Source organism: Mchenga conophoros, linkage group LG3, assembly GCF_057382185.1.
Source record: "Mchenga conophoros isolate Kocher_MC1m ecotype Shallow Benthic linkage group LG3, M_conophoros_male_GT1.1, whole genome shotgun sequence".
Classification (NCBI taxonomy): domain Eukaryota; kingdom Metazoa; phylum Chordata; class Actinopteri; order Cichliformes; family Cichlidae; genus Mchenga; species Mchenga conophoros.
This window is the reverse complement of record NC_140528.1, coordinates 75,804,897-75,820,999: the sequence shown is the minus strand read 5'-3', so window position 1 is coordinate 75,820,999 and position 16,103 is coordinate 75,804,897. Positions and strand designations below refer to the sequence as shown.

Sequence of the window (16,103 nt, the reverse complement as noted above, 5' to 3'; positions counted from 1 at the left end):
CATGCAGCGTTTTAAAAGGTGCACGCTGATAAGGATTTACTGACTGAAGGAAGAAGGGCTTTAAGACTTTGCTGGGGGAGCAGCTGGAGGCAATATCTTAGTCAGGCAAGTGTGGAATTCCACTATGCCTTCAGAGACAGACTGCTGGGGATCAAGGTCTGCCAAAATTGGCAGCGGGGGCCCAAAAACAACAACCATATTGTCTTCTGTAGGGTCCAGCATATGGTAAAAGTTATTATGCATGTCTGTCGGGTATGAAAAAGGGGGGAAAATCAATTTGGTGAAAAGAGTCATATAAAATATGAGCTTTAAATGAGGCAAAATTACAATAATTGGCAGTAAAACAAGCAAAAAAAACTGGAATAGACACAACTGAACTTTCTAAATGCATGTGCCAGCGGCACTTTATGGACGATAATTGGCTTTTTAGCTTTTGAAATACGGCATTCATTATCCCTGCTACTTCTTTCTCATTAGTTTCTACAAACCAGCAGGGCTCCGGTATGTCACCGGCCACACACAAACCATGGACATCGATTGTTTGCTGTACTGGACATTTATATTACGCTGTGATGTGATCTGAGGGCACTTGGGAAAAATAGATCCTCTGTGTAATACATTTCGCAATCTGAAGGAGTGAACTGAAATTTATTTAGTTATTTATTTTTTTACTTGAGCAGGCAGGGGTTCAGATGCACCACACTAATGTTAAACACTTTTACGTTAGCTTTTAGCATTTGCAAAGTTGAAAGCTTTTCTACAGGAGAAAGGGGGTGTTCCTGTTCTACTACTATTTTAAAGCCAGTGAGAGTGAGGAGAAAGTTTTCCCTCTGAGTTCACTCTCTGTTATCTCTGGCCCTTTGCCATCAGCGATGATGCCACAGTGGAAGGGCTGTGTTTGAACCTACAGTGTGTGTGTGTGTGTGACTCATAGCTAAAGTTAAACAGGCTCTCACAACTTGGAAAGAATTTTCTTCCTTCCTTTGGTACCTCGCCTCACCTCCTGTGACTGCATTTACCCACGCTGGGAGAATAGCTGATAAGTCAGCCGGTGAGTAGGGAGAGATTCATGAAGGGGAAAAAACCCTACAAGATCAGCAGCTGTGGTATTTGGAGAATCTATAAACAGGCCTTGGATATTCTCTGGTCTAAACGAACAAACGTCATAACAAAGCTGCTCTGCCTGTGTCACGGTTGTTCTGATAAAGTCAAAATGATCGTAATTACACCCACTGTAAAAACAACGGCGTGCTGACCATCTGCACACATGCTGTCATTATCTCTGATTAGCTGCAACTCTCTCTCTCGCACACACACACACATGTCGGGTATTCATGTCTTGCTGGGACATCTAATTGACATTATGCCACTTACTCTAAACATAACTCTGGCACTAAAACCACATTTTGAGTCTCAAAAATGCCTTCAAACTCGTGGGGACTGGGATTTTGGTCCGCATAAGGATATGACTACACATGCACACACACACACACATGTTGCTAAGTGTTATTCACACACACAGACTGCCAGTAAAACACAATGTGAGTCCAGTGAGGAAGAGGATGGGGATGGTGTGAGGTCAAGTCTGCCTTGTGTTTCAGGAAACATGTTGGTTAGTAAAGCCCTCTCATAAAACCCGTCTCTCTATGTCAGACTCGCCAGCTTACTTCAATAACTGTTGGTTAAGACGCGACTAGTTCCCCTGGTAACTGTTGCCAAGGAAGCTGTCTCTAGTCTTGTTTGGTGTATTTCTGAGCGTCTGTGTGTTTGAGTGTGTCAGCCCTGGATGTGGACTAGACGTACCTGGAGAATGGGGGAGGGGGATTTTTAGACTATTTTCACACGTGCAGCTGTGTTTGTCCAGAGCTTTTCTTACACTGGTTATAGAAAAGCCTCACTCAAGAGAAGCAGAAAGAAAAGTTGGGGGACTTCTGAGGTTGCTCATGTGCGAGAATCGAGCCGCCGTCGCTTCTAAGATTTCGGCTTTGTCCTTCAGAGGTGTTGAGTCATCCCTCTTTTTTTTGGTGTTTCTTGTTTTCTTTCCGATTCTCCGCTGACATGCACAGAAGTCTGTAGTTTCCTCTGAAACTCTAGAGTTTCTGTGAAAAAGAAGCCGAAAAGCACAAGTGACACAGACGCCCATTCTCCCATCACCTGTTTGTCACTCACTTTTACCAGAAGCCTGAGAGCGCGATCAGGCTTTTCACTTGAACAGCAGATCAGAGTAAAGTCAGTTATGTCGCTTGTTTTTGTTGAAGTGGCTGGTGTGAGTCATGAGTTGGACACACGTGCCGTCGCACAGGATGACTGTGTGTCTGAGGTGTATTTTTAGGAACCTGCAGTGGCGAGCTGACCCTGCTTATTTCACATCTGCTCGTATTAGTCACATAAGAAAGTCATTTATTGCACACACTCTAAAACGCTCCGAGGAAGCCTCATGGTTTTTAAAAAGAACCAAAACCCTTCCCCAAAGCTCGATTTTTCTCCCTCACACATTTGTACACATGCCCCCTCAGGGAGGCCCACTTCCTGTGGTTGTGACGACAGTTTCCTCTCCCCTTAGAGCTCTCTTCCTCTTCTCTTTAAACGTCACTTACACACAAGTGCAACTGGTCTCTTTTGTATGATTTGTGCACCACTGTAACTGTCGTAAGTTGTCAGTCACAGGATGTCACAGGAAAATAAAAGGACCTCTTGTTTTCTTCCTTCCTTTCTTTTCTTTTTTTTCCACCTACACACTCCGGTTGCAATTTGTGCTTCTTTTTTCACCAAGAGATAAAAACGTAGTCTAACTGTAATCATCTCTCATCTCCTGAATGAGGTCAAGACCACCAAAATTAATGGAAAAAGTAGCGTTGAGGAGCCGAACAACAAACTGACAGGCTGACCACTGACAGCCAGAACGAGATAATGATTCGTTCGTGGTTGCTGCTAACCTGATGATTGTCCCTGTTGTTTTCTAAATGTTTACATTGGAAGCAACTTCAAGCCAACACAGTTTAAATATGAAGACTTTGCCTCCACAGATGCTCCTACTGCCTCTCTGTCACGGCCTCAATGTCGAGCAGATGTGTGGGAGTACGCACGGAAGAAAGCAACTGTGAGCTTTACCTGAATTGTTGCTCGGCACAGGCTTAAGTGAATGAGGCAGTGGGTTAAGGGTCAGCTCAGCACAGTGTTTTCTCAGTCCAGAGTTGTGTGTGTGTGTTGTTGTTGTGAACACTCCGCCACAAAGGTCAGCTCCTTCTGGTTTTCTGCAGAAACCGTTTGCTTTGCCGTGTCCTCAGCTGAACTGCACTGCCTTGTGCGCGCTGGCTGGCACATCATCTTCTAATTCTGTGTGTGTGTAAAGATGCAGACGTGATAAAGTTAGCCCACATCATCATCATCTTGGAACAGCATGCACTGACGTTAGTGCACGCACAAACAAATAAATACAGTACATGTAGACACAGGGAGCCTGGCAACGGGGCGGGGGAGGACGGATGCAGGGGCTACGTGTGTGTGTGAGAGAGAGAGAGAAATGCATGGTGTTTCCTCCAGAACACGATCTCTATCTGGGACTGATTATGTAATGGCCAAGTGGAGTAAAGCTGCGGGAGGAAGGAACAAGAAGAGAGAGAAGACCATGCATGGCCTTGCCGCCATGCTTGATGGGAGACTGACTGCTGCCAGAGCTCTTTTCTAACTCGTTTTCTTTCTATTATCTGCCACTTCTCCCAGTTTTATCTGGTCATTTCTTATCAGAATGGCTCTGCAGTGAATTTACTCAGACAGTAAACGGCTCCCCAGCTGCCTGCTTTTACCTCGTCAAGCCCTCGTCCTTGGTCATTGCTCATATTCCCGTTCCAGCAGCCTCGCGTGCTTTCCTCGGACAAACAAGTAAACAAGTAGACTCTAACAGATGGATATTTTCGCAGTGGACGTCGTTATTGGCGTCTTTTTCTCGTTTTTTCTCACGCGTTTGTCTGAGGCAGAGGCATAAAGGGATGACTGTGAATAAACGGCAGGCTGTGGCACAGAGACGGAGCTCGTGTAACGATTTAGTTTAAACTGTTCCCCTCAGCGCTCATCGGCGACGAAGCAGGCTTCCCTGTGCACAGCCACAAGCATGTGACGTTGGGCTGTGCCATGAAATTGCTTTGCTTGTCAGATCCCACAGAGAAACGTTTCATTAACTGTCTGACTTCCTGGGTGTAATGGTTGTCTGACGGCCGACGGCACAGAGTTGTTCTGTACCCGCTCGACCCCTGGGCTGCTGTTTCGGGGACATTAACTAACTTTCCTACGATAACCAGGGTGTTGACAGGAACACCTCTTTGATGGTCGGGGGGCGGGGGGCGGGGGGGGATTCCACTTCCACAAGATGTACTCTGGAGGGGATTTTTGATTGAACAATAAATGATGTCATGAGTGATAGTTTTATCAGCTGCGTATGACAGATGCAGATGTTCTCAAAGGGCTTTCACTTCTTTTACCGTAGATACCGCAGTAGTTTTTGTTTGCTGTGGTTAGAGCAAAATAAAATTGAAAGCAAGTAGCAATCACGCTAACACCTGCAGCGCTTGAAGGTTTAAATTTAAACTTCTCAAAGTGCTTCCTGTCTTTCTTTGAGTTCTTCGGCAGCAGAACGTTCCATTTGGGTGAAACGGTTACGGATTAATCAGTCTGAACATTTTCGTAGAATTTTCCTCATCGTTTCTCCTGAAGTTGCGGTTTACTAGTTTGATCATTCTCTCGGCCACGAAACCCCCTACCGAACATCTCATCGGCACATCCTGCTTATTTGTCTAAACATGCACTCACGTACTGATTACCCGAGCGTCACGCTTCTAAGGAAGCAGAAATGACATCACACGGTCAGAGAAATTCCCGCTGTTGTTACTTCTGCAGTGGTGCAGAAACGCCCCCGGTCACCTGACTGTAAGTGGTGTCCCGGAGGGGCGGGGTTTCAGGCCCAGCGGTTTGGGGTAAGCCGTCTTCCAGGCGAGCTGAGTCATCGGGGGTTCCCCAAAAAATAACCTGCGTAATGCTCGCGCTCACTCTCACTGCTTCTCCTCTCCTACACCATACTCTTACCCATAGGTGCTATAACCACATTTCATCGCTTTGGTATAATCTGATAGAACCCGAGCTGCTCTTGAACAAGTTTCTACCGCCTATGTGTACGATCTCATTACAGAGTACTGAGTTTCTAACACTATGCTGCTGAGTAGCAATGTGATAGCCAGGGTAGATGGCTGTTTGGTCACACACACACCCTCTATAAAAGTAGTAATTACAACCTGGCCACCGTGTCCCCATTTGCTCTCAAAAGAAGTCACAGATGATCTCTAGCTGTATTTTTGTTTGTCTTTCTTCTAATTTAAACCTTTCTACTTTCACCACAATGCAGTTTTACTACATTTTGCCAGTGCTATGTTTTCCATGTGATGGTTGACTGAGTTTATGGGCTTTTGCTGTTAGAGTTAGACGGGCCTCTTACTTGCCAGCACGAGTGAATGAGCAAGAGTTCTTCACTCCCATTTTATCACTCTGCCATGCATCACCTGAAGGGTGAGGATGATGCAGGTGGAGATGATGCACTGAAGCAAAAGAGAGAAGGGGTGGGGTAAAGAGCTTCTCAGTCGATGCTGAGAGAACCTTCACTCAGTCTCGTGCTTTGAGACCGAGACGCTAACTCAGAGTGTTGTTTACCCTGGTCGTGTTGTTGTTGTTGTTGTTTTTCTCCCTGACAAGCTGACATTTTTCCCTTCTCTGTGTTTCAGGATTGAGGAGACCCCGGAAGAAATGATTGGCAGCTGAAGCTGAGACTTAACACAACTGTGAATCAATAACTCGGTGCTACTCTAAAGGTGCGCACAGCGTGAGTGTTTGTATCACTTTTCCTTTAAAGCACGTGGAGTGCAGTCCTGACAGTTAACGCCGGCCTATCTTCACATAGCAGCAGCGTCTGGCAGATCGTGATCCCTCGCCCCTTGAGGGTGGTGTTCATGTGTCAGTGAACAGCAACCCTCCTCGTGAGCTAAAAGTGTACAGTGTTTGAAGTATCCTCTGCTGGGCTTTATATAGAGCCCGTGATCCAGTGTTAGTGGGAGGAAGAAAAGGAAGGGAAGATGAACTGGTGGGAGGAAGTACTGCGTACGGCCAGAGCTAATTCTGGAAAAACTAGTGGAACAGTGCTATGCTGAGCAAGGCAAATGAATCATAACCCTTGTGTGCATGTCTGTTGCTCTCCCACTGATCCACTGATGAATCATGCAGCACATTTCAGTCATGGCACTGCAGTTTATAAAACATCTCTGTACTTATGTTAGGCCCAAAATATCCACCTTAAATGTAATATTTACACATATGTCTTATATTACATTGATATTATATTGAATATAATGATGAAGATGAATCTGAGTATTGTTCTTGAAAGATTAACCTTCTAATCTGGTGTTAAATGGATGACAGAATGGTGGTTTTTAACTACTTAACATGTTACAGGTAGATATTTAGTTAGCCTAGTTTCTAACGGTGGCCATGATCGTGCAGGTTTAAACCTCCCTCTCAGGTTTTGTCTCTGGTCTCTTTTGTTGTCAGTATTGAATCTCTGTTCTTTGAAACACACACTTCTTCTTTTCATCCCGACACCTTCGGTCTTTTGTGCCGTGTGTGTCCGGTGTTTCTGAAAGCAGGGAGGGGGAGAGAGAGTTATCTCTCAGCTTCTTTCATGTGTTTTCCCCTCAACCATCTCCTTTGTGTCGTTTGTGTGTTTGTGGGAAGGTGCGTGGGCGTTTTCATGGCACCATTCCCACTCTGCACTCCACCTCCCTCCCTCCATCCCTTCCCTCTTCTCCTTAATCTATCCTTCCCATCCTGTTCAGACCGTCTGTTGCCGCTGCCCCCCCTCTTCCTCTTCATCACGCCTGCCGTAATGAGATTAAACCTTAGTGTATCCACTGGGCGCACGCACACTTTATGTATACACACACACACACACACACACAACGCTGCAGTACACACACAATCATCCACTTAAAAGAGAGCACACTATTCTCTCTCTCATGCACTAAAACAGCACAGGCCTGCCATCACTGTGCAGCTTGCACACTTGGACCGCTTCCACTTGCGTGGCGTCCAACATCACACAGTTGGCGTGAGACCAAAGCCTCTCACTCTTAGTCTTTCCCTCTGTCTCTGGCTATCAGGAGGCTCATGGTAAGGATTACAGTAACCCCAGGTCTGTCCTCAGAGGTGAGCTCCCTGCTGAGCCATCTGGGCTTCAGAAATAATCAGATTCCACACTGACTAGTTTACTGCTGCCTCCTACAGGCTGAGTTATGCATAGCAGCCGTCATCAGACAAGTTATAAATGTAAGTTTCTTCAGGAAATGTTCTTGACAGAAGCAGAGGAGATGCTGGCAAGCTGTCCATCTCTCTCATTCGCTTACTTCCAAACACACACACCAGCTTGTCCACCAATAAAATAAAAGACCTGATGGGTTTTTCTGTTTTTAAAGTCTCTGACTCCCTTCTCATAATGATTCTCTTGGTCTTCTCTTTCTGCAGGCAGTTGGCTTTTAGGCTCCTGGTGCTGAAGATAGACCTCCACATATTCTCAGTGTTGGAGTGAGGCCCTCTCTGAGCTGCAGTGGAGGGCTTCACAGATACAGCTAGTCTGGTAAGTACTTTTGTTTATGCAGCAAGGAATTTGATGGATCTGTCAGAAATCTGCCACGAGAACTAAAAACTACGATGTTTTTTTTTTTATGAAAATTTAAACATATTGACGGGACCAGTTATTTGTAAAATCTGCATCATAAAGCACGGCAGCTTCGTCCAAAGATGTTTTCCTGTTTTCTCTCTATGAGCGTATCTGTGTGTTAATTGTGTGACTGTACAACTAAACATGCAGGCTGGATGCATCACCCAATAGAGCAGTTTGGCGGGCGAGGCACACGGGATTCCTTCCCTCTGGACGAACTCAACCGGGGGCCATGGCCTCCCGTGGGCGGCCGCGCCTGGCAGCCACCTGCCAGGTATGTAGTCATGACAACACCATATTTTTTGCAAAACCTCTTTGGTTGCATTGATTCATCAGGTTAATCCTGCTGGTAGAGTTCAAGTTAAAGGCGATCAACAACTTTGTATCCCGTCTCTGCTCCTCATCAGGTGTTCACCTACGATGAACCAACACCAGCTACTTCCCCATCTACCTCCTGGACCTATGGGTGGATTAAACCATCACAGCAAATATTTCAGTAATGGGTAAGTAATGGAACAAAGACATGGGTGGCACAGCTACGTTTAAAATGCAATAGATTTAGAGAAAGCTACAAGAGGAGTTAAAATGTTGATGTCATTCAAATGTTTTTAATCCTTTGTGTGTTTTATACTCCAGGCCGATGCGAGGAAGCGAGAAGCTCGATCTGCCACAGCCAATGTTACCACCTCTGCAGAGGGAGCAGCAGAGACCTCCCCACCATCTTCATCCTCCACCTCATCACAGAGCATGGGAAATTAGCCAGCTATATGATTCCCACCTTCCTCCTCGAGGACATCCGGTCATGCCCCTGCCCAATGACCTCTCGCTCCGTCTCCATAATGGAGGCTACGCGGGCAGCGGCGGACCTCCACCTAACCCCCATTTCCCCTCCAGGGGGCCAAACCAAATGCTGAAAGTGAGAACAGTGTTGCAGTGTTATTCTATGTCAGCCTTTTGCACTGAGCTTAAATAATTCTCTGCTGATGGACAATAAATCACTCTAAACACTTTCTTTTGTTGGTTTTCTGTCTATTTTAGTTTGGGGGTCCTCAGGAGCAGAATGTTCCCCGGGGTCCACCTTTGCTGGGAGATGACATGTGGGCTCAGGTGCACCAGGTAGGAACTCTCTAATTGGTTAGGATCATGTTTCATCATCGACAAAAACACCCAGCACTCCCTGTTCAGACCAATAAAACACCAATTCCACTCAAAGTCACTTTTGCCTCCCAGATTTTGCTGTGAATATTTTGATAAAGGGATTCTTTGGACTGACACTGCAATAGTCTTCATCTGCAGCAACTAAGATCTTTTTCTGTGCACAGCAGAGGCCATACCCAGGAAAGATGCAAGGAGGTCAGCTGAAGCGACCAGGCCCTCCACTGGGTGAACACTCTGTTATCCAACACACGCCTTCACCATCGCTGCATACGCCCTCACAGCCTGCAGCAGAGGAGTGTCCCAGCCCCAGCAAAAGGAAAAAGAGTTCAGATCAGGTATTGGACAGTCACAAATAATAAAATCAGTTCTTTTTTCCCCCTCCTCAGATCTTTGAGTAGTAAAATATTGTAATGTGCTTTCCCCTGTGCAGGTATCTCACCCTGGGCTGCAACGTTTCTCTGGTGCTGGCCAATCTTTGCCACAGCAGCAGTCGTCTGCTCAGCACCACCCTCCAAAGCCCGCCTTCTGGAACCCCATTCACAAGGACAGCAGTGTTCCCTGGCAGCCACAAACCTCAGAGCGCAAGAACCCACAATCACAGTTCCAGGTCTGAGCAGGAGCAAAATCTCTGCACTGTCTACTTGATCACTGACCACTGCTTTATTTAAAGCAGTGGTCAGGCCCTTTGTATATTATTCTCATTGTCCTGTTTTTCTTTTTCTTCTTCTCTTGTTTTGTGGCTCAACAGGAAAACAACAAACAAGGTATGGGCAGCTACAACCAGAAGTCCTCTCCTGCATCTTTGGCCCCTTCCAACCTCTCTCCTTTACCCAACTCCCCTCCAGGAAGCTACAACCAGGGATGTGCTCCTAAGCTTCAGAAAGACAAGTTACAACCTCAGGCTGTAAACCATCGGTCCCCTCACTCCTCCTACCCTAGTCCCGGCTCCAAACCGGAGAGAGCTCCACCATGCCAAGCTAAAGAGACTCGTGGTTCTCAGATGCAGAGAGGCCCTTTTATTGGGGGCCAAGGTGGCAGCCAAGCTACCTCTCACACAGCATCAACTCCAACCAGGGGAGACAGAGATCATCACCGACATGCCCAGTCGTCACCAGCAAACATTTCTGCGACTGGCAGCAACAACAGCAGCAGCAGTGTGCCTTACAGCCACTTCCAGCCTCATCCAGGGCTGGTCCACCAGGGTCCTCCTCCTCCACCGCCTCAAGCCAGCAGCACCTCAGTACCTCAGCAACAGCAAAGCGGTCCACATGAGGCCTGGAGATATCAGAGCACGCCCAGCAATCACTCCCTGGTGAGTTCAAGTTATATGCTGCAAGAATGAGTTCCTTTAATAAAGGGCAGCACAACGCAGGCACTTCAGCTGTTAACACAGTTGTTTTTTGATCACTATTATATTAAGTGACTGAAAAATTCTTTGTCTTCAGGAGTCGGGCAGCTACAGGCCTCCAGGGCTGCTACCTCAGTGCCAGCAGAGCCACAATCAGGTCGTGGATAGTCGGCATCCAGGTTCCTCCCGGCATCAACATCACGTCAGCCCTCCCCTGCCACCTACTCGAACACCTGTCATCACAACCAACCCTCCTATGTCCCAGACCCCCTACTCTGTCAGCCGCCATAGCAACAGCAGCGGCTCTAATAGAGTTGCTATGGCTGCTTCCTCTGCAGTGGCCACATCTCCCCCTGCTGGCTGCTCTGTGAACAATGACAGTACTAGTAACCGCTGGCAAGGAGGAAGGGAGCCAGCCCCACAAACCCCTACCAGTGCCGTCACTAACTCCAAATCTCACAGGGATGCTCTGCAGCAGCCAGGCAATCATCGAGGCCCAGCTCCCACCGCAAACCAGTCTCACCAACACGGAGCTACCAAGTCCCAGCATATGAAGGGGAAGATGGCGTACTATGCTCAGGCTCAACTGGAAAAACCTCCATTTTCCTCCTCATCTTCTCTGTTCTCCTCAGGGCAAAACAGGGCAGGGGACAGTGTGATTACAAGCACAGTTTCTAGTCCGCTTTCCAACTCTCCAACTTACTGCCCAGTTTCTCACTCCACCGTCAGCTCTGCGCCTCAACCATCCAGCCCAGCCCTCCCCTCCAAACAGATGTTCTCTCATCCGCGAACTCCAACCTCTGTCCCTCAGTCCATTGAAGAGGCTCTCGACAAACTCGATGCTGAGCTAGAGGGACACATGCAAGCTGAGGAGAGGAGGAAGCTAGAGAGAGAGGAGCAAGAAAGAAAAAGAAGAGAAGAAGAGAGAGAAAAGAGGGAATGGGAAATGAGACAAAAACAGGAAGAGGAGAGGAAGAGGCTAGAGCTGGAAAAGAAGGAAGAGGAGAGGAAAAGAGAGCTGGAGAAGCAGGAGGAGGAGAACAGGAGAAGAGAACAAGAGAGGCAGGAGAGAAAGAAAGAAGAGGAGAGACGGAGAATAGAAGTGGAGCGACTGGAGAAAGAGAGGAAGAAGAGAGAGTGGGAGAAGCAAGAAGAGGAGAGGAAAAGGAGAGAATGGGAGAAGGAAAGGAAGAGGAGAGAGTGGGAGAAGCAAGAAGAGGAAAGGAAAAGGAGAGAGTGGGAGAAGCAGCAGGAGGAGGAGAAAAGGAGGAGGGAAGCAGAAAGGCACGAGCAGGAGAGAAAGAAAAGACAGCTGGAATGGGAGGAGGAAGAAAAGAAAAAACAAAAAGAGCTAGTGAGGAAAGAGGAAGAGAAAAAAAGGATGGAGAGAAACAGAGACGACAAACTGTGCAGCGCAAAAGGAAAAGAGCAGGCTGCTATCGAAAATCTAGAAAGGCTACTCTGTGAAAACACCTCCACGGTGCCCCCACCTCCTCCCCTCTCTTCTGTCACTGCATCTCCTTCAGGTCCATCTCCACCCAGTGCTCAGGCTTCTCCTCCATACCCCTGGCTAAGCCGTGGTGGTGTGCTCCCCTGCCAATCAGGCCAGACACCCGCCGTTGCCGCTATTGCCGCTCATGTCGAAAGGCTGCGGCCTCCTCCTCTTACACCTCAGACAGACTATGCCAGAGAAAAGCAAAGGCAGAGGGAGATGTGGAGTACCAATGGCGGAATGACATTCAGTCCTTCTTCAACAAACAATACCTCAGGGATGAACCAGCCGGTGTACCCCAACAAGCCCCCGGCGATGCAAACTGCACCCAGCCAATCCAAAGACCCAGCCAGGGAGAGAGACAGCAGCCAACACTCTCTCCCCACGGTGGCACTAAGAGAGCCGCCGAAACTGTATCACGCCTTTTCTAGAGAAAACCTCCCACCTCTGTCCTCCACCTCCACCGGGGGAATCCTCAACAAGCAGCTGACCAGAGGTGGTTTGGAAATCGCTGACTCTGACAGCGCTCAGTTTGAGGAGGAGTCCTCTGAGTCCACGCTGCTTCCCGACGGTCTGGCTAACATTATGGCCATGCTGGACGAATCCATCAAAAAGGAAGAGGAGATGTATAACAGTGAAAAGAATGGGCCCACAGGTCTCATTGGCACCTTTTCTCCCAGTGCTGAGCCCAACAAGAACTATCTTTGCGCCCCAGACTTGGTTCCGGCGACCAAACATCAGCCCAGTCATGAAGACCGATCCAACGCCAGTCCTCCTGTGCTCAGCCGCCAAGGCTCTCTGGCATCACCTTGCAGCCGAACATCTTCTCTCAACGAGGACGACGAGGACTATCTTAAACCTTCTCCAAATAATCCTAAACAGCCCGTGCACATGCCAGTGGGAATAGGGAACACCAATTACCGTCACAGTGACTTGGCTAAACTTTATGGTCTCCCTGAACAGATTAAAAGTGACGCTGATGAGGATGAAGATGAAGAGGATTCCGAGGCCCCATCTTGTTCTCCGCCACCCCAAAGACCCCACCTTCATCAGACGGGTGTTAATAGCATGTTCAAGTCTCTAGCAACTGTCCTAGAGAGCCAGAAGTATGCCTACCGTGGCGGGCCTTTTGGGAGACCTCCTCCATCAGCTCTGGTTGGGGTCAAGTATTCCTCTTCGCTGTCACTGGGCCCGGATATCTGCTGCCAGCAGCAAAGCAGTTCTCCCACATCAGACTCAACAAACCCACCATTCAGTCCTGCTCTCCCACCCATGAAGTCCTCTCCTCGTTCTCTACTGGAAGATAAGAAGCTGAAATTAGAGGACTCGGATGTCTGGACAGATGAAGGGGACTCAGAGGAAAGCTTCACCTTTATTAAAAAGAAAAGCATTCCTACGATAAAGCCTATCAGGGTGATGAAGGAGGAGCAAGAGTTGACAACCATCTCTGAATCTTCTTTGGCAGAGTTGGGCAAGAGCTGTGAGGTCATGCTTAGCCGACAGTCACTCCATTACAAGAGCTCCTACAAAAAACATGACAGCCAAGGTCAAATGGGGAACAGACACAAACCCGAGAAAGTAAGGGAACACAGAGAGAAAGGCAGAAGCAGAGACAGACAGAGGGACAAAGAAAAGAAGAGAAAGCACGGTCATAGCAGCAGCAGAAAGCATGAAGATAGAAAAGAAAAGAAAAAGCATAGAGACAAGAAAGATTCTTCTTCATCCACCCATTCCAGTTCCAGCCACAAGCGGCACAAAGATGGCAAGAGCCATAAAGAGAAAGATCGCAGAATCCTAAGTGATCTCAATCTCCAGAGAAGGGAGGGCTCAGAGAAAACCTTTGGTCTCTATGAAACTGAAAAAAGGAAATGCAAGGAAGCATCCAGTACCAGCTCCACAAGCGAAGGCGAGCGTAGAGAATGGACGGGAGAAAGATCTTCTGAGCACAAAAAAGGCGAATCTGGGTCTTCGTTAGGTTCTACGGATTTAATGAAATTGAAGGCGTTGTCAGATGGACCACCAAAAGAGCTCAAGATTCGGCTGATCAAAGTGGAGAGCGGCGACAGGGAGACGTTCATTGCCTCAGAGGTGGAGGAAAAAAGGATTCCGCTGAAGGACATCAGCATCAAGAACACTGCAAGTGAGATTATCCGATCCTGCAAGTAAGTGCAAATTAAAAATTGATTTCATGTAATGTCTCACAAGTATTCAAATGAAGCTAAATTAACACGTAACCGTTTTGGAATGAACTGTTAGAGAAATGATTGGTGCCTTCATGTTAGCATCTGTCAACCTTTGCCTTTTTTTCCTGTTGTAGGGCAGCCAGACTCAAAGGGAAGTTTAAAGAATCCTACTTACTGCCAGCCTTCTCTGTGAAACCCATCATAAGCAAAGAGGAACCAATTCCCAGGGAGAAACTCAACCCTCCTACACCCAGCATCTATGTACGTTCTATGTTTCTAACACAAACCTATTGAACACAAATTCTGTGGTGGCTTCACATGGGTTTTCCCAACATACAAAACAGCAACAGGAAACTCAGGAATTTCAGTGTTTTATCACTTAAATATAAACTGTTTAAAACAACACGAGATCTATAGACAACACACCAACAATACTCACGCTACCGAGCGATACCTGTGATTTAATTATGCATAAAAAGAGATTTTGTAACGCGGTAATGTTCTTCTTTGCAGTTGGAAAGCAAGAGGGACGCCTTCTCCCCTGTCCTCCTGCAGTTCTGTACTGACGCCAAGAATCCTGTTACTGTCATCCGAGGACTAGCTGGATCTTTGCGACTCAGTAAGTTTACAGTGGCTTATGTGTAAACAAATATAATGAAACAACGTGCAAGTAGACTCTCCCAAATTTTATGAAGAAGAGAAACATGATTTGGAAAACTTGTACCTAATTTTCCCATGACCTTTTCAGACCTGGGGCTCTTTTCAACAAAATCCCTGGTGGAAGCCAATGCAGATCAGATGGTGGAGGTGAGGACTCAAGTGCAGCAACCTGCCGACGAGAACTGGGACCCTAGTGGCACGGGCCAGACGTGGCCCTGCGAGAGCAGCCGCTCCCACACCACCATCGCCAAGTACGCCCAGTACCAGGCCTCCAGCTTCCAGGAGTCTCTCCAGGTATTTTTTGATCCAGTGCTATTTACAGAAATTAAGATTGTTAGCTTTATATAGTAATCCTAAAGATTCAAATAGGTGGTGGAGCAAAAAATAAGTCCATGTCAGTGTGGATACATGTTTTCTCTGTGACCATAACCAATATATGCTAATTACAGCCCTCGATATAATTGAATGTAAGCATAAAATATAACATTAATAAAGCAGTGGCTTTAGCCAGGCCCAGTTCAAACTTCAGTTCCAATAACTGTGGAAGCATCTAATAGATAAAGAATAATTCTTTCATTTTGAGCTGAAGTTGAAGGAGCTCATATTCTTTCTTTTTTTCCTGAGCTGTTAAGAGCATGTTTGAAACAACAGCTTGGAATATGATCCCAGAAAGGTTTAACAATACAGCAAGAGTTAACTTGTCTGTCTTTTCAGGAGGAGAAAGGCAGTGATGAAGAGGAGGATGAAGACGATGAGAAGAAGCCACCCAGCAGTTCTGAGACTCCCAACAAAGACAGCTCTAAAGAAACTTGCAAGTAAGTGTAATTTTCTATAAAACTTTTAACCCAGCTTTTTTGGAGGCGCATCAGGGTTTTGTCACTTGTACTAAAGCTTCAATATCTTCTTCAGTGGTGAGCAGAAACCAGTTGGGAAAATCATTAAATTTGGCACCAACATTGATCTCTCTGATCCCAAGAGGTGAGTAGCCTAAAACAACTCTTTGTGTCTTTGTGCAGCTAATAATTGCCCATTACCTAAGAGGACGGCATTACAATCTTTTGTCTCTCTGCTCAGGTGGAAGCCTCAGCTTCAGGAGCTGCAGAAGCTTCCAGCATTTATGCGCGTGTCATCCAGCGGAAACATGCTGACCCATGTCGGACACACCATCTTAGGCATGAACAGCGTCCAGCTCTACATGAAGGTCCCAGGGAGCCGAACACCAGGTGAAGGAAACTATAGGCAACACAGCTTACTATCTAAATGAAGGTGTGATGGAGCTTCAATCACTATTAGCAAAAACATACAATGTTGTGTGTGCTTATTTGACAGGTCACCAGGAGAACAACAACTTTTGTTCAGTGAACATCAATATTGGCCCTGGAGACTGCGAGTGGTTCTGTGTCCATGAGAACTACTGGCAGGCCATCAGTGACTTCTGTGAGAAGTGAGTAGCTGCAGAGTAACAGTGGATGTGCAGGAGTGTTGTGGTGAGGCTGGTTTACAGTTGGA

At 47.0% G+C, this 16,103-nt stretch overlaps 1 protein-coding gene across 10 annotated transcripts in view; it reads left to right on the top strand.

The window, feature by feature from the left end:
• Positions 1 to 16,103, top strand: part of kdm6ba (lysine (K)-specific demethylase 6B, a) — a 109,384-nt gene that overhangs the window by 90,260 nt on the left and 3,021 nt on the right. For 6 of the 10 annotated variants that reach the window (XM_085267287.1, XM_085267286.1, XM_085267288.1 and 3 more), the window contains 17 exons: positions 5,769 to 5,855; positions 7,558 to 7,669; positions 7,904 to 8,027; positions 8,161 to 8,256; positions 8,390 to 8,669; positions 8,792 to 8,869; positions 9,076 to 9,246; positions 9,342 to 9,518; positions 9,660 to 10,223; positions 10,357 to 13,913; positions 14,069 to 14,195; positions 14,448 to 14,553; positions 14,683 to 14,888; positions 15,309 to 15,409; positions 15,504 to 15,572; positions 15,669 to 15,817; positions 15,924 to 16,038. In XM_085267287.1, coding sequence (XP_085123413.1) covers positions 7,909 to 8,027; positions 8,161 to 8,256; positions 8,390 to 8,669; positions 8,792 to 8,869; positions 9,076 to 9,246; positions 9,342 to 9,518; positions 9,660 to 10,223; positions 10,357 to 13,913; positions 14,069 to 14,195; positions 14,448 to 14,553; positions 14,683 to 14,888; positions 15,309 to 15,409; positions 15,504 to 15,572; positions 15,669 to 15,817; positions 15,924 to 16,038 — 5,915 coding nt within the window. In that variant the 5' untranslated portion in view covers positions 5,769 to 5,855; positions 7,558 to 7,669; positions 7,904 to 7,908. Of the gene's footprint in view, positions 1 to 5,768; positions 5,867 to 7,557; positions 7,670 to 7,903; positions 8,028 to 8,160; positions 8,257 to 8,389; positions 8,670 to 8,791; positions 8,870 to 9,075; positions 9,247 to 9,341; positions 9,519 to 9,659; positions 10,224 to 10,356; positions 13,914 to 14,068; positions 14,196 to 14,447; positions 14,554 to 14,682; positions 14,889 to 15,308; positions 15,410 to 15,503; positions 15,573 to 15,668; positions 15,818 to 15,923; positions 16,039 to 16,103 lie in introns of all 10 variants that reach the window. The other 4 variants (XM_085267291.1, XM_085267294.1, XM_085267296.1 and 1 more) reach the window with 3 other exon arrangements.